Here is a 27,438-nt window from a genome sequence, read left to right as displayed (position 1 = left end):
TTGATGATCGAGCTTCTTGAACGTGTTGTGCGTGTGCAATAAATAGGCCCGGCATAATAATATTCATAAACATTGAGAAATTTGCACCAGAAACAATATGCAGTGTGGCTTGAATTCAATGTTTGGTGGGCATCTGACGAACTGCCCATCCAGTATAATACACACAGGTACATCAAGCATAGATGACACGAGAAGCGTACATTTTTGAAAAAGGATATTTTAACTAATTAAGTAAAAGATGACAAACAGTTGTCTAAAAGTATACAAAATTCAACTGCAGTAAATGTAAAAACAGGCAGGTGTACCAGTCATAATGAAATGCACTCTTCAACTTCTGAGTGACACATGAGTTGAAAAGCTGTCTCAAGAAATGGTTGAATTCACAAACCAGCTGTGACATTAGGACCACTTGTGCATTATTTAAGAGTTGTAACTGCCTTAACAAATATGTTCTTCATTGACTGTCACAAACACAACTGAATCTATATTTGTTAACTGGTATGTCAGCTAAATGACATTCAAGATATGAGAAAGAGCTCACCCAAAAATGCAACTTCCAATCACAATATTCAATGTAAAACGAATACCTCTGACAGTGGCAATCAAAACAAGATTGAAATAGGCCAAATGTGTGATGCAGCTCTTGCATACGACATACTATGCAAGTGGTCATAACATGGCAGGTGGTAACATAGCTTGCTTTCCATCTTTCAAACATGCCCATATGTCAAACGTGTACAGAACATTGTCATTCAGTCTGATTGGGGGGAGGGGGGGCGTAGAGGGAGTTTCAAAAACAGGTAAAACAACGAAAGAACATCTTTTTGTGACGCGAGACATAAACAAGTGATGCAAGGGGGTTTGGGGTGATATCATCTGGATTACTTGAGAAGTGGAGATTGAAAGAACCTCCCTTGAGGAAGTGCTGCTGCAGACTTGCTCTTGCTTCCAAATCTTTAAAACAAACACACAATCATGACACAGTGACAAGAAGGTCAGCTCAAAGAAAACCAGTGACTGACTTGCCAATTTAATTGAAGATATGATGGCACTGAGGGGGGGGGGGGGGCGGGGCGGGGGGGCACTCCATAAATTCTTAACAGGGAGGGGAGATGGCACTTTTTGGCCCAAGTCCACACAATAATTCATGGTCTCAGGCTGACAATCAAAGCTTGATTTTCAGTTTGGCTCAAGTGACATTTCAAATGAACAAATTAAATAGCAACCTAAAAAAAATGTAACAAGAGACTCGCAATACGCTACAAAATTAGAGGTGTGTCAATTACCGGTATAAGGATAATTGCAATGCACTCTATGCAGAAGTCACGTCACCAAACCTGGGAAATAGGTGAGCGGACTTCCTACGTACGACAAAATAACTAGCATAATGAGTCGAGAGTTTTAAGATTAACTTCCTAAAATTGCATTTTCGTTTTTGTAAGCGTCTTCGGACAGAACTTCAATACAGGCATTTAATCTATACAAATGTGTGTAAATTCAAAAAATCCCAAATATAATATTGTGACCTTTGGTAGCGATATCGATTATGTCAAACGTGGAAATAGACAGCCTCATGATGTCATATGGTTTGTTGTGGAGGGTAATGGACCGCGTTTGAAAACCCAATCAAGTAATTTGGAGCAGAGAACAATCGCTAAAAATGTTAAAATCAACTCGATCTGGTTCTTACCGAGGTGTCAGAGAGGACTTAAAGCGCTGCGACAGCGAGCTGGAGGACGGCGTTTTATTCAGCTGCTGCTCCGGAGTCGTCAGCGGGCCGAGCAAAGTCACTGGGGCGGACGGGAGCAACAGTTAAGAGTAGCACGTGGGATCATCCGCTCCTTTGGACAGGATGGGGACCTTCCCTGATGAATGCTCACCTCGATCAGGAGTGTAGTAGTTTGAGTTTTGGATGATCAGGTGGTCCGGGTGTGGCTGCTCGTTTTCGGACTTCACGTACTGGGCCCAGTAACTCGCCGGCATGTTCAGCAGACGCTCCACAACCTGAGCAGAGGGGGGTGAGTACCATGGCCAAGGATTGTGGGCCTCACTTCTCTTGCGGTCATCTTTGTGTTTATCAAGTCACATGTGATCACACAAGAGCTCTCCCTCAGAGGTCTGTATTCTTGACCGGTGGTGGAAGAGTCTTTTTGTGCGTGGGGAGCCGTGTTGAGACTACATGAGCACCGCTCGCAAAATACAACCAAAACTGTTAAATGCCTGGATTTTTATCCATTTTATGGGGGACTCTGACAAAGACGAAAAATCTTTTAAGATAAAAATAAAAAAATCCTCCAGTCCGTACCTGGCCTAACCCCCTGCAAAATAAATAAATGGTTGTCCTTAAAAACGTCATCTCAACGGAAATGGTTTATTGTAAGAACTCGTGGTCCATGCCATGTCTAGCTCGAAATGTTCCACGCAGGATTCCCATGCAAGTTGAGCTGAGCTGATAATGCAAACACTCCTTACCTTTGGCTGCCGTTTGGTGTCCTGCAGAATGGTCAAGGGGTCCGGGCTCGGAACGGCATGACCCACGATTGTGGGACCAAACACCCGCGCCAGGTTACTGATGTCCATCTTTGTGTCCAAACTCTCAGCCACTCTGCGATGTTTTCACAGACAGCGAATGTTGTTGATGAAACACATGGGACACAAAATCTCTCGTCTTGGCAGATGGCACCCTCTAACCTCTGAAGGTGAAGGATCAAGAAGGCCAGAGTGTCTCGATTAGCATGTGGCAGAACACTGACGGTTTGGTACATCAAGGCTATGCTGTTGTCATCATCTGAAGCCTCTATAATGAAAAATGCACCCAAAGCAAGTGTTACTTTCAGTTGAAGGGAACAATCGCAAACACAAGTATATTAAGGCGGGTATCATCTGATTTGTGTAATGATGGCATTACTCAGGCTGGCAGATTTCACTGATGAAATTACAATTCATGTGCAATCGTACATTAATTTGTGTTTGATGCAATCGAGTCAAGAATTACATTGTGGGGAAAACAACAACAAAAACACAACAACCAATGTCTTCTCTAAGATTTGGCTAGCTATTTTACCGGCTGCTTCCATGAATTGACGGTTCAGGTGGAAGGTGAGGAGAGGGTCCTTGAGGTTGCGCAGGAAGTCCTTGAGGAGGCCAGTGATGGCGTGAATGTCGTCCACTTTGCTCAGCACAGGAACAGTTTTGCTGCGAAGGAACTTCTCCTTTAGCTCCTTCACGGTGCGATCAGCACCGGACAGTCGGTACAGTCCAGCCTAAAAGTGGTCACGGGTTGTGAATGATGATTCACAACATACATACTTTTAGACAAATAAAAAGAGTATGGCAAATGGGAGGTGAATTGAAAATGGGGATATACCGGTAGTATATAATGGATGGCTTTAGCAGATATGTTACATAAGAGCAACGGGCATACGAAGCTTGAATACAGAATATCATGAGCAGAGAAAATTACCTCGTGCAGGCCGCGTTGCTCAATTTCACCGATGCAGTGGACCACGAGAGGTGGAATCTTTGGTGAAATGTCTGGGACATAGTCTGAAAGCACGCCCTGGACACAAACAAAAACATTTCAAATGCGACGTTTCAAAGGATCACAAATTCCCACTGTTAGCGGAAGAAGAAAAGATTCGCTAAATAAAGAGATGCCAATGATGACGGTTCACTAATCAGCTATTTTGATGCAGTTTGACTACAGTTTTAACTTCTGGGCTGCTGGGAAATGAAATGAGAGACTTTAAGGCGGGTATTTTTTGTAGAAATCTCGGGATCGAAAAATTTAACCATGCGCTCGATTGGCAATTACCGGTACTCAAAAGTAGACCTTGCAACAGGCGGACTCTTGAGCCAGACTGGGTCACATGAGTTTCATCACAATGTGGTACTTCATTGTCAATCACCCAAGCAGATAAGAAAAATTCTAAGACAAGGTTTAAACCACAATATTACCCCAACCTAAAATTACATGGTTGTATCCTGGCAAGAAAAAAAAGTTGCACGGAAAGCCAAGCATGACTCCCCCATGCATTGACTTGGCTCACCTCCCCGATTTTCACTGGTGTATTGCCCATATTGGGGATGCACGGCAGAGGGCATCGGTCCCGACATTCTGGGTGGGAAACTACTCTGCAGTCGCAGCACCTCAATGCAATCTTGCCAAATTTAATCCTCTTTCCACAAGGCACGCAGGACTCGGGTTTGATGACCTGGAAAAGCCAAATGATATAATATATGATAAGCAAACCGTTATTCATCTCACAATGGAGAAAATCCCAATTTACATCAGCAAAGTTATGAAAGGAATAAAGTAGAAGAACAAAAAGTATAGGAGCTGCCGTAAAGGGAGCCATTCTCGCGGCGTCAAATTGAAGTCATAACAACACAATAACAAAATACAACACATAAGACACAGTTATTCAATCTTAACCACTTTTCTGCATACTCTTTGCTTGAAACAGCTATAGATGAAAGAGGAGTGAATCAAAGCATCCTTTCACCAGTGGATCAGAGATATCATTTTGAAAATGTGCGTCTGCTACAAGCTAAGCTTGAAAGCAAACAAGAAGCTGTATTTCCTTGTTGAAAAAAGAGATTGTCTCATCTCCTGTCCCATGTAAATCCGCTTCAATTCCAAACCGCGACTATGAGTGAGCGGGAGATTTTTTCGCGAGACTAACAGTTTAACAACAATAGAGCTCCAATGAGATTCTTTAAGTCAATTATGCCGATGTAACAATCACTAACTAAGACGGGTGACGACTTTCATTGTTCCAAAATTTGAAAAAAAGCAAATACTGTATTCTTACCGTTTTGGAGACAAACTCATGCTGACGCACACCTTTGTGTTTCTGCGGCGTGCCGGCCTCATTTTTTTTCTCCACCTCTGGGTTGACGGGCTGCTTAAAAACATCTTCCGACGTGACAGACTCCGACTCCCACTCCATGGCAGCTGAGCCAGAAACAAATCTGATGAGTGATGATGTCTGCATAGTAGCAGACTCGACCCAAAGAGGGCAGAGTGGGGTGCATGTGTTCATTGCATTGAGTGAATACGGTTATATTTATGGATATAGCGCCACAGTAAACTGTCGCATCTTATTTACCAGTCTTCCTCCTGCTACGAGTCCAGTAAGGAATCGTCTCGATGGTAGCAACTGCCTCAACGGGTCCGCCGTCCACCGGAACAGTCACAGTTGTAGTGGTGGTCACGAGGCTCTCATTTACCTGTCAGACAATGAATATTAACCCAATTCCATTTCAAACAACATAAAAGCCGAGTTACTGATGAGCAAAGGTTTTTTTTTGGGGGGGGGGGGGTGAATGGCACTCAATTGAGTTTTGCAGATCATGTTCAAGATAGTTATGCAGATCATGTTCAGATCACACGATGGTTCTATTGCAATTAACAAAAAGGTCTTACCCCCTCTTGTGTGACAGCTGTTGATCGAGTTCTTTTTGAAACCCCCGCAGGGCCATCAACATGATGTCTAGACGAGCGCTGAAATGCATATGAAAATTATGTCATGGACTACACAGAGGAAGGAACACCTTTCAAACAGAGGCACCCAAGCACTTCACATACCCGCTTTTGTCGCTTCCTGAGTCGCACTGGCCTCACTGTAGACGAGTCCCAATCCTAATAACATGTCAAGCACAATTAACTTGCGACTTGATTGTTGATGATGACAAAAAAAAGTGAGTTGAAACATTCTACAAAGGTAACTTACAAGAGAGTCATCAGTTTTGTCATAGCTGATATCTGACATAATGGAGACGGATTCGTCTATGGTGGTCAGCCTATAAAATGGTTCAAGTAAAAAGGGAAAAACAGTGGCAATGGTGAACTGAGGAAGAGGGGAAGACACTTGGTTTGAGACACAACTGTGAGCATATGCGGATCACGTCTGAGCTCGAGGCGAAAGTTCAAGACTTTGCTGTGTACATGCGATTGTCACCTTTGACTGGTATTCACAGTGGCCGCTCCCTGGCCGCGCGTGTTTAGGAAGGCCAGTGCCGAGCGCTGCTCCGCACTCAGCTGGATGCTGTTGGAAGAGCCCTCGCTTGTTAGAAGATCCCGGATCAACTGAATCTGCCGGTCCTGCGGCCAACAGAGATTGCGAGATTGAGAAAGAAACACAATTCAAACACATTCCGAGACAAACTGAAAGAACAGGTCATTGCAAACAAACGCTCCACAGTCCACACACGCGCACACACACACCAGCTTATCACAGTCAGCCTCAGCCTTCTGCCTGCGCCGAATCTCCACGTCCACTTGGTTGCGGGCATGCTTCAGTTTGACCTCCAAAGAAGACCTCTCGGTCTCGGTTTTGGTGAGAACCTCCTTGCAGGAGGTGAGATTCTCCTCTGCCACCAGCCACTTGCGTCTGCAGTCTTCAAAGTTCTGAGCCATGAGAATGAAGCCTGGTGGCAAGACACAATGTTTTCTTAAACATCTTTGAACATCAAAGAGGTGGCTTTAGGTCAACAGCCTGTTATAAAAGCACTGCCAAGTTTATTCCTTCATTTGGACTTTTCCACCATTTAGTGTTCAATTTGCATTATGCTAACCGTGAGGCGGTTTCATTTATTTCCAGCAGTTTAGCTGTGACATTCTTCGACAAAGCAGCTCTGCCAACTTTCTCCTCCATTTGTACCGTTCGCACTATTAATGTGTTTTAGCAGTGATTTTTGAGGCAGAGAATACTATTTGTCTTTGACGCTATCACATGGAGCCAGTCGACATCTACTTCAAAGCACCCAGCTGAGCAGATGTGAAGTGGGACAAGCGTGGAAATTAAGTAAGGAGGGAGCACTTGAACTAAATAGGACATGGGATCTGAACCACTCCTTCTCCTTGTATGTCCCTTGTCAACAAATGAGCTACCAGCTGTTGGCAAACAGCAGATGTTATTTTATATTCAAAGTGAAGCTTGCTGCTATGGCGAGTGACGTCATACTACCATCACAACATTACAATTTCAGCATCCAGGCATCCTAACGGTGGTCAATGGAGACTTCAATCAGGTACTTTCTCTCTCATCAACGAACAATTTCTCACAAGGTGTAGACTGTGCAACAAGTTTAAATAAATTTCGAGACTTACAGTACGCCAAATACCAATGTGAAGGGAGCTTTTATTGTGTATTTTAATGGGAAAATAACATTTAGCATTATCTCTGAAATTAGCTACATGTCTTAAAATGTTACAGCTGCAGTTTTATTATTATTCTTTTTTTACAGTGCTATAAAAATGAGCATCTATTGTATCAAGGAAGCTGCATTGAATTTTGTCTCATGTCAGATTTATATGGTAATAGACTGCGAAGCTCAAGAAGAAAAGTACAACTCACTGGGTTCTACGCCCTCGCTGAGAAGTTCAACCTGCGAGCGCATCTTCTCATACAAATTCTGCAGGCTCAGCACGGCGGTCTCCATGGTGTCTTTGAGGTAACTGGAAGAGAGAGAGAGAGAGATGAGTGATTATTGTTGGACCCTGTTGTTGCCACACTAGAAACGTAGCTATGTTAGCAATTTCTTCCTAGTGTATTTGTTAAAATAGGGCAGTTACTCCGTTGCAAAAACATGTTATGAATGAGTGTGTGAAAATGTCTGTTAAGGTTAATTTAGAGCAGGGTCATCAAACTTTTTAAACATTACTGATACTTTTTGGGTACCGATTAGAATGAAGGGCGTGTAGTTTGACATACTCTTCAAAGTGTTCATGTGAGAGGAGAGGTTTTATTTTGGCCAGCTGTCTAAGATGAAAGAAGCTCGATTTAACAACGGCACCAATTTGCCGATCGAGTTTGAAATCAATAGTAAGGCACGGATCATGTTTATAGATCCTCTGAATAAATTATGAACAAATATTTACACAAGTTAAAAAAACACATGCGTGTAAATAATGGGCATGCTGCTCTGGAACCGGCGACCACACATTCATTGTCAATGCTTGAAAGATGAGCGCACTGGCTTACGAGTTCTAAGTCAAAATGTCCCATCGCTGGCGAGTTTTTTTTTGTACCGCTCACGAAAAAAAAGGTCGTTTGATGCTATGTGGTGCCCGCGAGCAGTATGTTGACGACCTCCGAGTTGATGTCTGTTTCTTGCATCTGTCAGGTTCCCTTTTGTGACACTTAAACTGCCTGCATCATTTTTTTTTCAAACCGAAAAATGAAAAAGTCAAGCGATCCGTAAGAAGACTGGCGTACTAATACATTTGTTGTTCCACTTCATGCCTTTGAATCGTGATTTTATATATATATGTATATCACGTTGGCATCGGATCGTCTGTGAAATTACAGCAACCAAAAAAAAAAAGTAACCTTGCTGCTGTGCAGTCTAGGAAACAAGAAAACTTTGGCTACTTATTTAGATTGACTAAATTCGCGTTTAGTTTTTCGTCCCAACGTTATATATAATTCAAAGAATGGATGAAGTGAATGACGGTTACGATAGTGAGTCAGGAAGGAGACGCTCGCAACGGAGTGTTGCCAGACGCTCAAATATACGCAAACAAATGAGAGTAAACCAGCGAGTGCAATTATTTACTTACCGTTTTCTGAGTAGGATTAGTGAAATTATCCGGCGACAAACTCGCACCAGCGATGTTGTAATCGCACCAGCGCGGCGTGCTTCGAGTTTTTACCAAACGACCAGCCACCAGTTCACTGTTCAGTTCGCCTTGGACCGCAACGGGCGTGTGTATATTTCAAATTTCGTCGCTAGCCAATGAGCAAAGCGCACCGCCCACGCGTTGTTTACGTCATGGCCGGAAAATAAATCGCATAACGGTTTCATTTGAAGCCTTCAAATTTAAAGGCAATCGCGTGTCAAAAGACGATTGACAACCGCCCCCACGATAGCACCACGAGTGAAAACACCCCAAATATCATTTGAACAAGGTATGTAGAAAAACAGGGAAATTTCATTGAATGGTGATTTTAATCTTGTTTTTGAAAATAGTATGTGTATGACAAGGAATGATACAGTTGAGACACACCTTGTACTGTATTGTGGAAAATTGTGTTTTTGATTATTTGCATACAAATGGTTGAATCTCTGGAGTTCTGTAAGAACCTACCCACCCATTCACGTGTGAAATTATAAACGCAAGTAAATCTTTTGTTTTCTGCATATTTCTGAAAATGTCTGTGAGATACCCATTTGACACTTCTGCCTCCAACGATATTATCCACACATGTAGTTTCTCAGCCAATGATTGGCAGCTACGCTGGCTAAAGTAACAGAGCTCAAACTTGCTTCATTTTCTTGTCGATTTGTTTGACAACAAGCCTGATATAGCAAGGGGCGCTTTGAATGAGATTCCTGGATCCTGACATGTCATTGCAAGAGTTTCCAGGTGTGTCAGCCGCCTCTAGCCACCAACCAGCAACATCTTTAAGGGGCCCCGAGAGGGGGGATCCGAAAGCAGTAGCAGTACCATTGTTTTGTCATTGATGTGGGGAAACGTCACCATAAGGACTAATTGATCACTAAAATAATTATAGCCCCACACAGTTTAAGGTGATGAACGGGACACCATGAAGGAGTTAAGGAGGACCATTCAGTTGCAGATGCAACAACAATTTTTCATTTGATTGTTTTATACATTACAAGTTTGGTTGATGAAAATATTGACTGCAATTATGACATTCCAAAGATGCAAACGACACACAATTGTCATAATTATTTTTTTTGTTTAGATTACATTTGGATTTGTAGTCATTGGTACACTTGCCTGACTTGTGACTGTGAAGTGTGTGATCGCTCTGGATATGAATGTTTGTTTGTCTCTATATGTGCTCTGCGTCTGACTGGCAACTAATCCCAAGTGTAGTCTGCCTTCCACCCAAAGTCAGCTGAGATAGGCATCAGAACCCACGGTGACCCTGATATGCGGTGGAGAAAAAAAATGTATGAATAGCTGGATTTGGTTTTATTTCATAGCTTACTGTTTTGTTCTGTTTGTGACCAACAGATGGCATTGGAGGTCTTATCCTCCAACTCGCATCTGTTGGTCATCATGTCATTAGTTCTTTTCAGTTAAAAGGACCGCGACGACGCCGACCACTCGGGGTCGCATTGTTATGTTACTCTCATGGGATTGTTTTTTGTTATTTTGAGTTTGGGCTTTTCATGACTTTGTTATGGATTGAGTTTTTCCAGGGTGCCCCTGTGAGTGTTTCTGTGAATGTATTTTGTTCAAGTACACCCTGCTTCTCCTGCCTCCCTTCTTTTTTGGTCCACTGCCTTCGGCACTCATGACAGAAGATTCTGACCAAAAATGGACCCTGCAGGAGCAGATCCCGTTGGCACATGTCCTGCAGCCACCATCCGTCCCCATTCAGGCGGCGCACATCCTGCGGCTGCCACCCATACCTGTTCCGGCGGCACATGGCCTGCAGCCACCACTAATCTTTGTTCCGGCGCTGCATGGCCTGCAGCCGCCACCCATTCGTGTGGCGCATGGCCTGCAGCTGCCACCTATTCCTGTGTCGCACATCCTGTGGCCGCCACCTGTTCCTGTTCAGGCGGTGCACAGCCTGCGGCCAAAGCCCTTTCTTGTTCCGGTGGTGCATGGCCCATCCCAGTTCTGGCGCCGCACATCCTGCAAACACCACTGTGTGACTTTGGGACGTCTGGGATCTGTCCCTTTGGGGAGGGGTACTGTCATGATTCTGTTTAGATTAGGTTTTGTTTTTTAATTTACCGTCATGGATTTGTTCAGTTTGTGACCATCAGGTGGCATTGAAGGGCTTCTCCTCCAGCGTCATACCTGTTGGTCATTAGTTCTTTTAACTTAAAAGGACTGCCACGCCGACCACTCGAGGTCCTATTTTTGTGTGACTGTCCTGAGCTTTTGTGTTTTTCAGGACTTTTTTAAAAATTGATTTAGCTTGTCTAGTGTGCCCCTGTAAATGTTTTTGTTGATACAATTTGTTCAGTACGCCCTGCCTCCCTGCTTTTTTGGTCCTCCGTCATCATGCACCTCATGACAGCAATGAGCTAATTTGTGCAGCAGCAGCGTAAGGCAAGCTCGTTTACTGCCTTTCATTTGTATGTTTTATTTGTGCGGCTTCAAGGTGTTATGAATATTTACTGTAGTTCTGCCTTTCCGAGTGCATTAGCGTACATTAGTGATCGACTGTGGCTCTCACGTGGCACAAGAAGGCACTCTCACTTACTGTCATAGTCCTTTTATTTGTTTTGTACCTTAAAGTGTTTTTCATGCAAATATTTACCGTAATGTTCATTTTCTACTGCTTGGGTTCGTGAGGCGTTAGCCTATGGCGCATTCCCACAATATAGCCTACAAATTTGGGTTTCCTGGAACGGCGTCATGAAACGAGGACCCCTTACACACTGATGGTATCCTGTTGTCAAAATGGGCAAATATTACATCAACCTCCACAGTTATACGAAAAATGGATGTCATTATTGGCTATGAGACTGTCACTCAACTGTCTGGTTTCAAAATATAACTGACCCCTCCACGATTAATCTTTGTGCCGATCAAGTCTTTTATTGGATTGTGAAAACCCAAGAGTCTGAGAGTTTGGAAACGCGGATCCCACAAACGCAGACACAGACAAACTACGAAATATATATATATTTATAGAACACTTTAGGACTGACAAAAAGTGTAAGTAGAAATCATTGGCGACAAAGAGCCAGGAAAACCAAATGTGAACATAAAGCGCTTGCAAACGTCAAATTTCTCTTCCCCACGTTCGAATGGCTGCCTTCTGGCCGCAGGCTGCGGTTCCCAGCTTGCAGGATGGCGAAGAGGAGATCCACTTTCGTCCCCCAGGCTGTTCTCCTCTTAAACTCTTGAACTCTTATTCCAAGGAACCCTGACAAGGGCCCACACCACACAGACTCGCACACCCCCATCGTGCAATACGGTTTTACTGTGCAATACTTTTGACGTGCAATACTGTTTTCACTGTGCAATAATGTCTTTACTGTGTCCTTACTGTGCAATACTGCTCGATGTGCAATACTGTTTTGTTGCTGGAACCACGGCCTCATGACCTCAAGTGCTAAGTAAGCCTTTGTATTTCCTTTGCTCTGACTGTCTCTTTAATAAGCCGCTCTCACACAACTCTAATTGCCCCATGGGGATAAATAAAGTTTTCTGAATCTGAAAAATTTGACAACTGTAAATACACCAAACGGCAAAAGCCCAAAACCAAGAACCTTAAATCAAACCAGAATAATTGGAAAACGATATTTTAAAAACAAGCAACTATCAGAAAAGGGGTGACTATGAACATAAAATCTCGAAAATATCTCGATCATAACAGGAAGTAGGGTCAATAATCGACGGTAGCATGGAAATTTGATTCATTCATTCATTTTCCGATCCGCTTTATCCTCACAAGGGTCGCTGGGGGTGCTGGAACCTATCCCAGTCTTCAGGCAGTAGGGGGGGGGGGACACCCTGAACCGGTTGCCAGCCAATTGCAGGGCACACAGAGACGAACAACCATCTGCGCTCACACTCACACTTAGGGGCGATTCAGAGTGAGAGTGTTCAATCATCCCGTCATGCATGTTTTTGGAATGTGGGAGGAAACCGGAGTACCCAGAGAAAACCCAGGGAGAACATGCAAACTCCACACAGGAAGGCCCGAGCCGGGATCAAACCCACGACCTCTGCAATGTGAGGTAGACGCGCTGACGCGCTAACCGCTGACCCACCGGGCGCACGTGGAAATTTGATAGGTTACGAGAAACAGGTGCATCGCTGAAGAGGCACGCCCTCCACTCCAACTGGTGCGGAAAACAAAACACGGACAGAACAAAACCATGACAGTCAACCGCATAAGGGAGGTGGGGAGACTAAGGAGGGGCGAAGCGGGTAGCACCACCAACCCGATGAGCACAAACTTGCAAGAAGCGGAGACAGTGCAGATGCTCGGCGGTTTTTGCGAACACGCGCACAAACACAGAGAGGCTGCAGATCTTTGTTGGATTACGACAACACGATGATTGCCACAACTCAACAAAACATGACTACCGAGCTGGTACGTGTCTTTATTTGTGTGTTTGCGAGTGTGAAATCTACCGACCTCGGTTGTGCGCTCGATAGTTCTTCGTGATTGACCACAAGAGGATGAGTATCGAATCGGACTTTGTTGCAATCAACGTGATCCTTTTCCACACACTGCCTGTGGTGCAGGCGATGTGCTCATGTCGTTTTTATTTGCACCGATAACAGCCGTTTCTGCTTTGGTGGAGTAAACGAATCCCCTCATTGGTACCTTGAATGGTGTCTGTGTGCCCCATTTATTAATTTGTCTCTCTGACTGCAAATATTTTAAATATCCGCTCCTCTGCGACTGAAAACCGTTATTTGCTCAACTGCTGAAAGTAGCCATTCATTTAGGGCCAATATTTTTTACAAAATGTGCAAATAGTTATTACATCATTACATTGTACAACGAATAATGGCATTCATGTATTAAAACAGCAGATATTACAATGTGAATATGATACATCATTGTGTCGTTGTCAATAACTAAGTTTATTGATATTTTTGATATTACAGCATACTCATGTTTTACTTACTGAATTGTTTTACTATTTCACATGGTGAACAGTGACGTTCATTAGCAATAAAAACTAAGATAAGATAAGATATCCTTTATTCGTCCCACACTGGGGAAATTTACAGCCTCCAGCAGCAAGAATGTATGTAGAAAGAAGAAAGAGAAAAAAACAAAAAATATCTTTCAATTAAATGCAATATGAACACAAAATGGATAAATCACAGTACTATTTACAATTTTCCTTCACATCATTTAATTATTATTATTATTATGATTGTTATTTTTTATTCATCAGCCTGACAGCAGTCGGTAGGAACGAGCGTCGGTATCTCTCCTTCTTGCAGCGCGGGTGTAACAGTCTCTGGCTGAAGGAGCTACCAAGTGCTGTCAGGGCGGGCTGGAGGGGGTGGGAGGGACTGGCCATCGTAGCTTTTAGCTTAGTTAGCATCCTTCTGTTGCCCACCTCCTCCAGAGTGTCAAGGGAGCAACCCAGGACAGAACTGGCCTTCCCGACCAGTCGCTCCAGTCTCTTTCTGTCCCGGGCTGAGATGCTGCCTGACCAGCAGACAATGCCATAATGGATGGCCGAAGCCACCACCGAGTTATAGAACGTCTTAAGGAGTGACCCCTGAACCCCAAAAGACCTCAGTTTCCTGAGTAGGAAGAGTCGGCTCTGTCCTTTCCTAATCAGGGTGTCCGTGTTTGTAGACCAGTCCAGTTTGTCGTTCAGAAGAAAATGCATTTTGTGTGTTCGTCAAAACATGCTTGGAGACAGTGAAACGCATATTGAACATTTGTGAAGATTTGTAAAATTAATTATAAAATCTAGGCTGGAAAAACATTTGACAATAAAGTTGCATCCAAATCCAATCCATTGGTTGCATATGATTAGAATGTGGTAAACTGTTTCCCCCAACTTAAAAATATTTGGAAAAAAACTATGCAGCTACACTAATAGTTTTGGAGCAACAACTTGCTCGCTTTGTTGTGCTAACTAACATTGTTGCTGAAAATGTCAATCATTCACATTTTAAAGTTGTCCCAATTTAGATGACATTTTAGCCCCCCAAAATACAGGTTGTGTTTTTACAGTGTAATTTTGTCACCGATTTAGACCAATAGAATCTCCAGCATCATCTCTCGTGGCCCCTTACTCGCAACAACTAGATTCCCAACAGTGACACATTGTGTTGCAGTGCTTTGTAATTGATCGAGGTTAATGTCAGCAGTCTCTCGGGGCCTCCTGCGGCTCAGGATCCCAGGAAATTGCCTCGGTTGTTTGCCCTGTCGCAGAATCTCTGGAAGTTACTAAAATGTTTGGACAAGACTTACGTAATGATGACATTTAAAAACTCTCACCAAAATCATATTTTTCCTTCTGAAATAAAAAAAAAGGTATCCATGAATACTAATTTTAAAAAGAAGGTAAGATTGTAAATCAAGTTCATGAGGTGGGGGGAGGGATCAAATGATGGTTATCCACTACTTGTGTGTGTGTGTGTGTGTGTGTGTGTGAGAGAGAGAGAGAGAATGAGAGAGAGATGTTTAAAAATCATTTTTGACTGATTGAATTCACTTTGAAATTCTTCATTTCTCTTCAAAACCGTTCCACACAGTTAGCTCAGAGCTGAAATTTAAAGTGACTCCATAAAAGCTCCTCATGATGCTGGTCTCTTCTTGTAGTTCTTGATAACATTCACGAAGGGTCATTAACGCTGCAGTGCAATGCACCAAAGGTCACTCATGTGTGTGCTAAACTCTTAGACCGGAGTAATTATATTGATGGCTGATTTCAACGCAATTCATAACCAGAGTGGCCTCCTGCAGACATTGCACATTACAGTGGATGCCATCTGCTACACACGTTTTTTTTTCCAACCGCAGCTTTGATTTGCTAGATGATCACTGCCCCATTTGGCACTAATGTACGAAGATTGGAACAGTATAATTTTTTTTTAATCCACCACATAGATTTGTGTGTGTGTGTGAATTGGTTACTACCTACCTACCTAACAAACTAGCTCAAACAAAAAATACACTTTGTAATTATAACATCATCATAACGTTTTTTATTTATCACATCACAGTGGCTGTATTTAAGGACTTGCCAAAGTTTGGTTAATTTCCTGTATATTGATTAACAAAGGATAAAAATGTAATGCATTGCAAAGCTCAATTTTCTAATGCTGCAAGTGCATAAATGCTAAAGTTCACGGAGTGGACTAATTACCACATTCTGTATGATCAAGCATACTCTTTCCCTTCTGCTGGTGAGATCAGTGCAGAGTGGTCCCAGTGGAGAAAAGGGTTTGAAACAATGAAATGTAATGCCATGCAGAGCCCAGCAAGGTCTGTTGCGAAGTCGCACGAGAACCTTGTGTGCTTTTACTTTGATGTGATGACATCTCAGGCAAACTCGAGAGCAGCACCCGAGGAATAGTTCTGCTGCTTTATTATCTCTCACCGGGCTCACTGACAGCACATACAGTAGTTGGCAGAAGTTGCGACATTTCACACCACAGCCAGCCGCTGTCAATATGGATGCATGTTTTTTCGACAAAGGTCGCGCCACTGGGTTATAAAATGTCACTTATCTCCTTATCGAACAAGTCAAGTCAAGTCAACAGTATTTATAGAGCACTTTCAAACAGCCATCGCTGCATACAAAGTGCTGTACATGGAGTAATTTAACATGCACAATAAACAGTAAGACAAATTGGTAACAAAGACGGTAGAAAGCACTGAACAGTAAAACCAAGAACAAATCTAAGTCATCCTGAGTCGAATGCCAAAGAATACAAGTGAGTTTTGAGGAGGGTTTTGAAGATGGGCAGCGAGGAGGCTTGCCGAATGTTCAGTGGGAGGTCATTCCAGAGAGAGGGACCAGCAACAGAGAAGCGTGATCCCCTCTGAGCCTCAGTTTAGTTCTTGGTTCTTCTGGTCCGCAGACCTGAGGCGGCGGGCAGGTGTGTAGGGGCGGATGAGCTCAGAGAGGTTAGGTGGCGCGAGATTATTCAGAGATTTGAAAACAAAGAGGAGGATCTTGAAAATAACTCTAAAATGAATGGGGAGCCAGTGAAGGGATGCCAGGAGTTATATGCTCCCTCTTACGAGTACGAGTCAAGAGCCGAGCAGCGGCATTCTGGACCAGCTGAAGGCGCTTAATGGAGGACTGGCTGACTCTAAAGTAAAGGGCATTGCAGTAATCGAGCCGGGATGTGACAAAGGCATGAATTACTGTCTCAAAGTGTTCATAAGAGAGGAGAGGTTTTATTTTGGCCAGCTGTCTAAGGTGAAAGAAGCTGGATTTAACAAGGTGATGTTGCATTAATTACCTCTATAAACGAGACATGCTTTTCATCACCTCCATTTCAAACATTTCTTAGACATCTTGATAACACGTCTGTCAAAGTACTCCAAGCATAGAGAATTCTGATAAACTTTACACACCCTATTTTGTGTCCTGTTGAAATTAGCCTGTGTGAGAGGCCTGCCCTTTCTCAAGATTATTTTCATCAAATGTGCCCGGATGCCATGGTTTATACTCTTTGGCTGTGACAAAGGTCTGCGCTCTACTTTATATTGCTTTTGCTGTATCGGTTGCCGCTGATTGAGTCTGGAAAGTTTTCCCCAGTAATATCGTTAATAAAGTGTGTAGCAAAAGAACATCAGCTTGTGAGAACCACTGTTGCGTAAAAAACAAAACAAAAACAAACAAACTCTAGTACCCGCAAAAAATACAATCAGCCAAGTTAGTGGTACTCTGTTTCTCGGTGACTGTTACAACACAGAGTGATGGCAAGATGGAGCTCTGACGGTCTTGTCGATATAATTAAAGACTTGCAGAGATCTGAATCAATATGACGCCGCTGCTGTATCTCATTAAGTGAGGGGCTTGCGTTATCCCAACTGCTACAAACTTACAGCCTGTTTGAATGACGACCTCTGCGCTGAGCAAGATATTGACAAGGTGATGCATACGTGGGCTACTTGCTAATCTACAGTTTTCCCTTGTGTGCAATTACAGTGCATCATTAAAGTCAGGGCCATGTAGGAAATACCGTGGGCTGCATATCTGCCACGGAAGCCCTGATGTAGGCATCCTTCTTAAATAACTTCTAACATCTTTGACTGATGTGGAGAAGGATTTTTTTTTTGGGGTGCATATGCAAATCCAAAACCAGTATCCCCCAACTGCCTGCACCACTCCTCTTCATGTGATTTATCGGCAGAGTCATGATGCCTCAAAAACACAGAAGATGGAGTTAAAGAAGGTCTCTTGAGTCTAATTTATGAAATCTTCACAGTGCCTGGATCGTGCATGGTCTGCTTTGTAGCGCTTAAGTGCGTAAGGGAGTCTGTGCACGATCAATACAATCTGAATTGTTGAATGAATTGTTTAAGGGAAAAGATCAGCTAGAATTGTGTTCGTAAAGTGAACTTTTGAAACGGCAACATCTTGTGTATGGCATTGCTACTTTTACATGCGATACAGTGCTTGTGATGCAATTGTGAAATTTCATTTTGTACTCAATCCATTAGCGGTCTGTTAGTGACTTTGTTGTTGTTACTGCGAGCTCTCTACTTGCTTCCTTCTTACCCGTCTCCATGGAAACATCATAGGTCATGCTAATTCACTGTGCCCACCCAATTCTGCTTCTCAAAAACCCTAAGCAAGAGATTCTTCCATTCTTCCCTCCATTTTCTACAGCCGTTGTTCTCAAGAGTCGCTAGTGAGCTGGAACCAATCCCAGCTAAACTTGACTGGAATGGTCGCCAGTCAAGAGCAAGGCACTTAAGATTAATTTAATTTACAATTATGGCCAATTTAGAGCCTTGAGTGGACTTAACTGGCTTTTTTGTGGAATGTAGGAGGAACTTTACATATGAGGGCCTAAGCCAAGAGTTGAACTTTACGACTTAATTCAGGATTGTACAACTCTTAGAACACACACTTGTGACACAAGCGTGAAGACTCAACATCAATGATTGTTTCCTTCAAATTTTGACGAGCAAGAAGGGATATGTCCAGGAAATATTCATTCATCATCTTCCGAGCCGCTTGATCCTCACAAGGGTCGCGGGGGGTGCTGGAGCCTATCCCAGCTGTCTCCGGGCAGTAGGCGGGGGACACCCTGAATCGGTTGCCAGCCAATCGCAGGGCACACAGAAACGAACAACCATTCACGCTCACACTCACACCTAGGGACAATTTAGAGTGTTCAATCAGCCTGCTACGCATGTTTTTGGAATGTGGGAGGAAACCGGAGCACCCGGAGAAAACCCACGCAGACCCGGGGAGAACATGCAAACTCCACACAGGGAGGCCGAAGCTGGAATCGAACCCGGTACCTCTGCACTGTGAAGCCGACGTGCTAACCACTGGACTACCGGGCTGCCCTTGTCCAGGAAATATAAATTTTAAAACTATGTTGCTCTGCATAAAAACAAAAGATGTGTCCTTTAAATGTCTAATGAAATTAAAACACCTAATAAGAAATATAAACCAGTTCCTTCTATTCGTTGTAGGTCTGGGTGTTGAAGCTCTCACTATAACTAGTTGGTGCATCAGCATTTTGATTAAGATCCTCCCTCTGCTCAATTGTCACGTACAGCTTGAGCCAGCACTTTTCATGACTCATTTATCTTACGTATGCCAAGGTGGCCACAAAATCTGTCTTCACTCTGGGGGTTCATTTTCTGCTCGTCCAAATCCACGTGTTTCCCCAGATGACCCTTAAGGATATTTTAATTTTGACATATCCTTAATTTCATGTATATGCCTATGTGTGATGGGTGGGGGCAGGGGGATGGGTGCATGTGGGAACATGCTTCAGTCTTTATATTGAGTAATTAGAGGTTGAGCGTGAAAGTGCAACTCAGTCATTCGGAAGCATTTCACAGGTGGGGTTTACTTCTACTTTCGTTCTGGAGATTCGTGGTTCTCCTCATAATCTCAGAGTATGTGCCTCCCACATTCCAAAAACACGTCTCTTTTAGTTCATTGTTCTTTTCTCTTATACAAAGTCAAATGGCCCAAATGAGGGCAAATGTGAGTGATGGATGGATGGATCTTTCCCCCTAAAATCTTCTCGCATGCATCAGTGGAGTTGTGGAGTAGATTTTTGGATTTGTGCTTCAGCCATAGCCATGCAATCGGTCTTCATTCATACAGTATGAGCAACTCTAAATCTTAAAAGCTTAGGGTAAAATTGTCAATACTCTTAAAGACAGCACGCACTAAAGGCAAATATCAAAGCTTTCATGCACCCCGTAACCTGATAACATGAAAAGTTGTCCACTGTACTAACCACTGTCCCTGAAAGGGTTGAAACATTTACCAAAAAATAAATAAAAACATAATAAAACATATACAATCCATAGTTGTCCCAGAATTTTAAGTCTTCATGTTATCAGAACATTTTGTGCAATTTTATGCTTCTAACTGGATTCAATTCTAGCGCCAGTCGTGCACACGGTGCTGAATAAGCATTATGATTATCATATGATGAGTGTTCAGTGTGCTTCTTGATGTAATTGTATGTTAATGAAGTGTTATATTCCTTGGAAGCACCTGTGTTGGTGCTATTTATGCTCATGTGGTCATTATTCGTGATTCAAAAATAGAGCTGGTGCACTCCAAAGAGCAAGGAGGGGCGGCAGTCTGTTTTACTCTTTGTTTCCGGCCTGGCAGTACACTTTGCCGGCACTGTGCGGCGAGGGTGGGTGAGGCGTGATGAATGCTGAGTTTAACGGCCACCGGATGATTGAACTCCAGCCAGCAGTGTCAGCCATTCATTGTGATAAAATGCAACAGCGCCTGCCTACGGCGCACCATTGTCTTTAATTGTGACTAATGATGACTAGCAAGCAGCTTAAATGTGATGACTGCAACCTTGTAGAGATGTGAGATGTGCTCTCCTTTTAGCTTTATTGGCTTTTGCTGAGAAACGAGACGTCTCACTTGGCCATTTAAGTGGGAAGTCAAGTCAAAAAGTCTCTTTACAATGTTTTGTGCACACCCACTAGTCTAAACATAGCATTCTGATTAATATTGAGTTTGTGGAATATGAATTAGGTGAAAATGCACACGTTTTCATCCATCTCAATGAGGGGGGAGCATTTTGTCAAATGATGTCGACTGGGAATGACATGTTCACTCAATGGCGCGAGTGCCAACATCAAAGCGATAGAGTATAGGTAAATGTGCACCACAATTTGATGATACAGTAATGGGGCTGAATGACTCGCTCACAGACATATTTTAAGAAATAAGACGATTACAAAATATTTACTTGGTTGTTGAATTTGGCATATGTTTGGTAGGCAGGCATTCCAAAAGCACAGCTACATGTGTCGAAAACATTAAATAATGTTTTTCTATAATATGCCCCCTTCAAAACAAATCTTGTTAGATGATTCCCTGGGGGGGGGTACTTCTACTTTCTACCAACTACCAACCAATTACAGTACATGTCATTTTATTCATTGATCTTAAAACTTCCCTATCGAGAAACTTCAGTCAATTGCCTTTACCCAAAGCATCTCATGGGATTGATGTGCTGCCATGTTTAACCATCTGTTCCAATCCTCAAGGCAACAGCATCACTCAGCATTCCCGAGCAATATCCGGGGGAACGGGGTTTAATAAATCCAGCTTCATCAAAATTCCAAGCACACCGCACACGTCACACTTTGTTTTAAGCTGCACCACTTTGCCCATCAGTCAGTTAAGCTAAATGAAGTGCACTGTGATTGAAAGTGATCGCTCCGGCAAAAAAAGCAGCTGCAGCAGCATTTGAAAGTCTGATCTCATAACAGGGGAATTCATCTTTGATATGGACATGGAATTGATTTGAAAGAAGACATTGTTACTCCAATGTGAAAGTGAAGCCGTATAAACGGGCACATTCATTGCTTGTCATCCTTTTTCGGGACAGGAGCTGGGGAGCTCAGACGGGCCGCCGCGGAATTGGAAGGGCATCGGAATCGCTATGATGGTGATCTTGGCTGTCATGTCATTAGTCATTCTCTCCGTCATCGTCCTCACCCCTGGTAAGACAGATGCAAAGGAAATAATGAAATTGTGTTTCTAGCATCAAACTGTCACCAGTTAAAACTGAAGGTTTGGAGTCATTTTTTTCACATTTAAAACGGGGGTGTCAAACTTATTTTTGTCGTGGACCAATTGTAGTTTCGGTTTCCCTCGGAGGGCCATTATGAATATAATTTTGTGAAACCATATAAATATTGAACCGCCCCCACATATTCCAAACTCGGCGAGCTTCGAATAGATGGGTAACTAGTTTTGACATTAGAAGTAAAGAATCATCGGTCAAGAATAATAGATTGTTCAAACATTGTAATTATGACATTATGTATGAGAGTCTGAAATTTTGGTTCAGACTTTAGCATGCATCATCGAAGTTGACATGCTTGAATTGCTTTCGCGGGCCAAAAAAATGATGTGGCGGGCCAGATCTGGCCCCCCGGGCCTTGACTTGGACACTCATGGTTTAAAACAAGTGTATTTCAAAACATACATGCTACACAATTCTTGGTGATTCCTCTCACCGATCTAGTTTTCTGACAGTCTTCATTATCACACAAGTATAAAAAAAATGTTTACCATTAACTATAAAATAAACAATGCACTTGGACTAATTCTTCTTTCCGGCTTCCATCTTCAGATGAATCTTACTTGTTACGCCGTTCCCTTTTCACTCTGGAAGACCTGGAGAGGGAAGAGTTCAAAGGTCACGACCCCTGCGTGGCCTGGTTATCGGGTAAGGATCTGTCTTTCTTTTCGACAGTGCGTTTCCAATCAATCTGGCGCACAGTGCAATTGTTGGATCAACCACATCACTAGCAAGAAATCAAATGTGAAGTCACAAGTAAAGTCAACAAAAGGAAAGAACAACGCAGGACATATTTGTGTCCTTCCTATTGAACTGGATCCAGGTCCACTCTTCAGCACCCTGTAAGTGTTCATGGGTCACTAAAGTTACTATATTGATTAGTTATGTTGGGACCTTTGATGTCTTGAGCTAAAGTGAGTTGACTCGTCTCCTATTGATTTTGAATGCTATCAACACTTCAATAACCTGAAGATGACTTGTAGATAGATGTAGGCTTTGTACCTTTCTTCAAACTTTTTTTGAGGGGGACTTATTATGCTCTTTTTTTATTTATTTTTTTATGGTGTCTTGATAACAAACCTGTGACATGCTTTTGTCCAAACATCTCAAGAATGAGACCGGACTTTATTAACCCCTGTGACATCATTTTTAGTGGAGAGCAAGAGCCAAAATGTCCGCCCCCTGAGATGGATTAAAAAAAAAAAACGGGTGGATTGTGCCGATTAATTCATATTCTACAAAAGTAATATTAATAAGAATACAGTGTTTAAACTAGTGGGGCCTCATAACACATACTGTATTAGTGTAAAGAACATTTTTGACTTAAGATAAGATAAGATAAGATAAGATATCCTTTATTCGTCCCACACTGGGGAAATTTACAGCCTCCAGCAGCAAGAATGTATGTAGAAAGAAGAAAGAAGAAAGGGAAAAAAACAACAAACATCTTTCAATTAAATGCAATATGAACACAAAATGGATAAATCGCAGTACTATTTACAATTTTCCTTCACATAATTTAATTATTATTATTATCATAATTGTTATTTTTTATTCATCAGCCTGACAGCAGTCGGTAGGAACGAGCGTCGGTATCTCTCCTTCTTGCAGCGCGGGTGTAACAGTCTCTGGCTGAAGGAGCTACCAAGTGCTGTCAGGGCGGGCTGGAGGGGGTGGGAGGGACTGGCCATCATAGCTTTTAGCTTAGTTAGCATCCTTCTGTTGCCCACCTCCTCCAGAGTGTCAAGGGAGCAACCCAGCAACTTGACTTCCATTTTGTATTTCACAGTTGCTACAGCTACAGCATAGACTCAACTATTTGCATACAAGTACAAGTAACTAAAAAGTAGATTTTCACTAATATGACCCCCGTAATATTGGCAGAAAACGAAGTTGTCCTGCGCACCAGAGAGGGACACGTCCTGTCATTCAGCCTCCACAACAACCTGATGACCACCCTGCTGGACAACACTTCACTGGTGAGTGCACATATTTGTCTTGACTGCCAGATGAAGGAAAACTGGATGTAATGTGTGTAAAGGCTAACTGTGATTTGACCAGCGTCATGGCACTGAACTTTTGATAAATGTCATACACTTAACTTCAATTACAAATGACATAAAACAAATCTATTTTACGACAAAATGTGCTTTTTGAAGACAAATAAGAACTATGGGATACTGTGGGCCAAAAGCTCATCGAGATGCGTTTGCTCGACAATAACATATAACATACTCTGCATATGCCTAATCACTGATGTTACACCCATGCAGTCAGAGCATAATGTGCTTTGGCGGCGTGACAGAATATAGCTCCTTTTTCTACTCTGTTATTTCAAAGAGAATTTTTTTTCGCACCAGCATGGGCATCATCAGTCCTAGCCGCCTGCGTGCGACACACGCATCCTCACAGTATGTGGGTCACTGCAGGCTGCCGTTGTCAGGCTCAAGATGAAGTGTGTTGGGATATGGTGTGCACCATGAGGTGTAATTGGGTCTCCCCAAATAAATGAAAACAAAGTATTGAGCACAAGGGCCACCATTAGATGTGTTGTTTTGAGACGGTTTAATGATGATTCAGTGCAACCAGTAAACACAAAATAGGCTTAAAAATATCTCAAGCTACACGACAACCACACCGGGTGTAATGGCTTATTGTTTGCTGTTTTCCTGCATCAAAATGACCGCTGTGAAAGATGTTATTAAGACAACAAAGCTGATGGTGGACTTTGACAGAGCACTGTAGCAAAGACACTAAAAGTCATGTCAAGGTTTGGAGGAAAGAGCCAGCAAAAAAATAGAGAATAGAAATTGATTATGAAACAAAACAAAAACATATATATTTGTTTTAGATATATAAAATAGACTGCCCACATTTTTTTGGAATCATAAACTCTTTCATTCCACAAGACGTACTGGTACGTCTTTTTAAAATTAGGCCTCGCCTACCAAGGACGTACTTGTACGTCTAAGTCTTTTTTTTTCTTTTTTTTTTTTGCATCATAGAGAGGAGGAGGGTCTGATGCAATCTGTGAATGAGAATAAGCCGTTTGCATTGTAAATCAGGTATAAAAAAAAAAGCAACCAGTAGTTGGCAGTGGTGCCTCACGTGCTTGAAATGCATGCTTTTACAAAAATCTTTTTTCTCAGTTTTTTTGCCCAGGAATCGCCATTTTCATGAACTTTAGCCATTTTGTAATGCCGTTTGCTGATGAATGGAAAAAGATAGGAACTAATTTTTTTTTCTGCTGAAAGAAGAGAGTCCAAACTTTATTTTGGTATGTTTAAATAGCATTTGAACCAAATATTCCGTGGGCTTTGCAAGATCAGTCAAAATCCGGTAAAACGCTGGGATTGAGGGGGTTGCTCCAGTGAAAATGGCTGGGATTGAATGAGTTAATGTGCACATGAGTTATTGTAAAGAGGAAGTCTTATGATATTTACAACAGTCAAAACAAAACAACATATACCGGTAAAGCAATATTGCAAATGTTCCTCAATCGTAGATTATTAATCAAAATGTCTGCTATAATAGGCAATGTATTCTGGTAGCCTAAAACAAATATTGGCAATTTAAAAGTTACACAATCCACTTGAACCGCAGCTCCCTGTAAACATAGATAACCACTGCATGAATAAAAGAAAACAGTCAACACTTGAAAAGAAAACAAAAGGACTCAGCCGAGGGGAGCTGCACCGCTGCAATAAATGGGACCAAATCATTCATCTCAACGATAGAATCCTACTTTTCTCATAAATCATTTGTGTGCTGTTTATTTCTGTGTGTGTATATGTATGTTTTTCAGGACCTGACCACCACCAAATTCCAAGTTTCTGCAGACAGGAGCTTTGTGCTCCTGGCTTACAACATTAAGCCGGTGAGTTAAAGCAGCAAGGAGCGAATGAGCCCTTTCATCCCCACGTCTGTCGAAGCTTGCAAAATTTGGGCTGTACAGAAGGAGTAGAAGGAAATTGGTCCCTCTGAAGTTTATAAAATTCTATTTTGGTGGGCACCATAACATAACATAACAAATGCATAACATATACATCGATTGTACTGGGGCTCACCGACTCTGGTTCTCGAGACCCCCTAGCGTACATGTTCTTTGATGTTTCCCCCCAACAGAAGCTGATTGAAATGATCAGCTCATCAAAAATCTCTGCAGAAGCTGGATAACGATCCTGATCATTTCAATCTGGTGTGTTGGAAGAGGGAGACATCTAAAACACTAAGTATAGGGGCCCTTGAGGAGCGGAGTTGGTGATCCATGTGTTTCCAGTACAGTACAAGGATCTACAGGGGGTCCTTGGTTTACAAGGGCCTTGCGTTGCGTTTCTACTTGACCTGAATTTGTGCATAATTTGGAACACAGAGCAGAGGTAGATCTATAGTAATAGTAAATACTCTATTTGGATGAAAAACTGTTTGATGCCTTCTCGCTTCACATGGCAACGTATTCTAAGCCGGGGTACCCATGTTGATTTTAAACAGTGGAACATATTTAAACATGTGGGATACACATGATAAGAAAACCTTTATTAGTCTCGCAATGGAGAAATTCCCAATTCACAGCAGCAAAGTGATGAAAGGAAAAAGTAGAACAACAATGAGGGAAAAAAATGTGAGGTGTGTGTTTACTCTTCTAATATTGTACCACAGTATCTCTTCCAACAAGTGAGTTCCTTCTCCCAAGTGAGAAATCTGTCATTGTACAAAGAGTGACCTGTGAGAGGCAGCATGGTGCCACACCGCATCCAAATGGCCATAAAATACAAAAATGAAGAAGAAATGGAAGCTAGGCTTCCACTAGCTTCCCTAGTATCACTACCGGTACCTTAAAATTCAAACTCTTCTGCTTGTCATTTTCATTGCATTGAATGTCACATTCAAACACTCAACAAAACCAGTTTCTCGCTTATTTGTTTTTGTCAAAGTCACTCTGCGAACACCCCAGGATCATCGCTCATCTATTAAAGAGCTTGACGAGGGAGTAAAAAAAACTCAAGTTGTTGTCCGACTGTCCTGCTGTGGGAACCCTGCTTTTATGCTACTGCATAAACTCGTTCATTGCACGAATTTCATAAACTCGTCATAAACCGAGGACCCTCTGGATTGGGTTTTTTTTCAATTCAGGTGGATGGCACATGACTGTTAAGACTGGGCTGTGACTATCAACATCAAATTGTCCTAACTTTCCAAGAGGTCGGATCACCATAAAATATGTGGTGCGATCGTGTCAAGGTTTGCAACCGCCTGCATGTTCACAATTGTTCAATGGTAAAGATAAGATAAGATATCCTTTATTCGTCCCACACTGGGGACATTTACAGCCTCCAGCAGCAAGAATGTATGTAGAAAGAAGAAAAGAGAAAGAGAAAGAAAAACAACAAACATCTTTCAATTAAATACAATATGAACACAAATGGATAAATCACAGTACTATTTACGATTTGTCACCACTAGTTGGCACTGTGACTAATTCAGAAAATTTGCCGATGAATATCTTCGGGGCAGGAGGAACTTAATTGCAGATAGGACATTTGGCCATGCTCTTGTGAAGTTAAATTAGAGTTTCTTGTTTTTGTCGAGTTGCCATAATTCTCAACTATGCTGTGCCAACGCAAGTCGGAGATTTTTAGCAAATTAGCATTGGCCATCTGTCTGGTATGTATTTGAACTACTCATGCACTGTATCGTTTTGTGTTAAATGGTGATTCAAGCGTCGGTGATTA

At 42.4% G+C, this 27,438-nt stretch overlaps 2 protein-coding genes across 5 annotated transcripts in view; one reads left to right on the top strand and one right to left on the bottom strand.

The window, feature by feature from the left end:
- Positions 1–201: 201 nt before the first annotated feature.
- racgap1 (Rac GTPase activating protein 1) lies at positions 202–8,688 on the bottom strand. The gene is made up of 17 exons (XM_052059451.1): positions 8,567–8,688; positions 7,362–7,462; positions 6,230–6,432; positions 5,964–6,106; positions 5,736–5,805; positions 5,591–5,644; positions 5,429–5,506; positions 5,112–5,232; positions 4,815–4,957; positions 4,050–4,214; positions 3,464–3,559; positions 3,065–3,263; positions 2,692–2,797; positions 2,473–2,605; positions 1,881–2,004; positions 1,691–1,790; positions 202–954 (listed from the first exon to the last, which is right to left on the bottom strand). Exons 2-17 carry the CDS (start codon positions 7,444–7,446, stop codon positions 882–884), a joined length of 1,893 nt encoding a protein of 630 aa, XP_051915411.1. The 5' UTR covers positions 7,447–7,462; positions 8,567–8,688; the 3' UTR covers positions 202–881.
- Positions 8,689–8,797: 109 nt separating this feature from the next.
- LOC127596662 (inactive dipeptidyl peptidase 10) overlaps positions 8,798–27,438 on the top strand; it is a 40,159-nt gene continuing 21,518 nt past the window's right edge. The window contains exons 1-5 of one of the 4 annotated variants that reach the window (XM_052059438.1): positions 8,798–8,915; positions 21,509–21,623; positions 22,259–22,354; positions 23,591–23,685; positions 25,512–25,583. In XM_052059438.1, coding sequence (XP_051915398.1) covers positions 21,563–21,623; positions 22,259–22,354; positions 23,591–23,685; positions 25,512–25,583 — 324 coding nt within the window. In that variant the 5' untranslated portion in view covers positions 8,798–8,915; positions 21,509–21,562. Of the gene's footprint in view, positions 8,916–12,643; positions 13,044–21,508; positions 21,624–22,258; positions 22,355–22,384; positions 22,549–23,590; positions 23,686–25,511; positions 25,584–27,438 lie in introns of those variants that run through there. The other 3 variants (XM_052059437.1, XM_052059436.1, XM_052059439.1) reach the window with 3 other exon arrangements.

Source organism: Hippocampus zosterae, chromosome 2 (assembly GCF_025434085.1).
Source record: "Hippocampus zosterae strain Florida chromosome 2, ASM2543408v3, whole genome shotgun sequence".
In the NCBI taxonomy this organism is placed as follows: domain Eukaryota; kingdom Metazoa; phylum Chordata; class Actinopteri; order Syngnathiformes; family Syngnathidae; genus Hippocampus; species Hippocampus zosterae.
Note: the sequence above shows the minus strand (reverse complement) of the source record. Positions and strands in the feature narration are given on the sequence as shown.

Coding starts and splice junctions, on each gene's coding strand:
- racgap1 (XM_052059451.1), bottom strand. CDS start 7,446: ATGGAGACCGCCGTGCTGAGCCTGCAGAATTTGTATGAGAAGATGCGC. Junction 6,433..7,361: donor CAGCGAGGGCGTAGAACCCA/GTGAGTTGTACT, acceptor TCTTGCCACCAG/GCTTCATTCTCATGGCTCAG. Junction 4,958..5,111: donor TCGTAGCAGGAGGAAGACTG/GTAAATAAGATG, acceptor TTTCTGGCTCAG/CTGCCATGGAGTGGGAGTCG.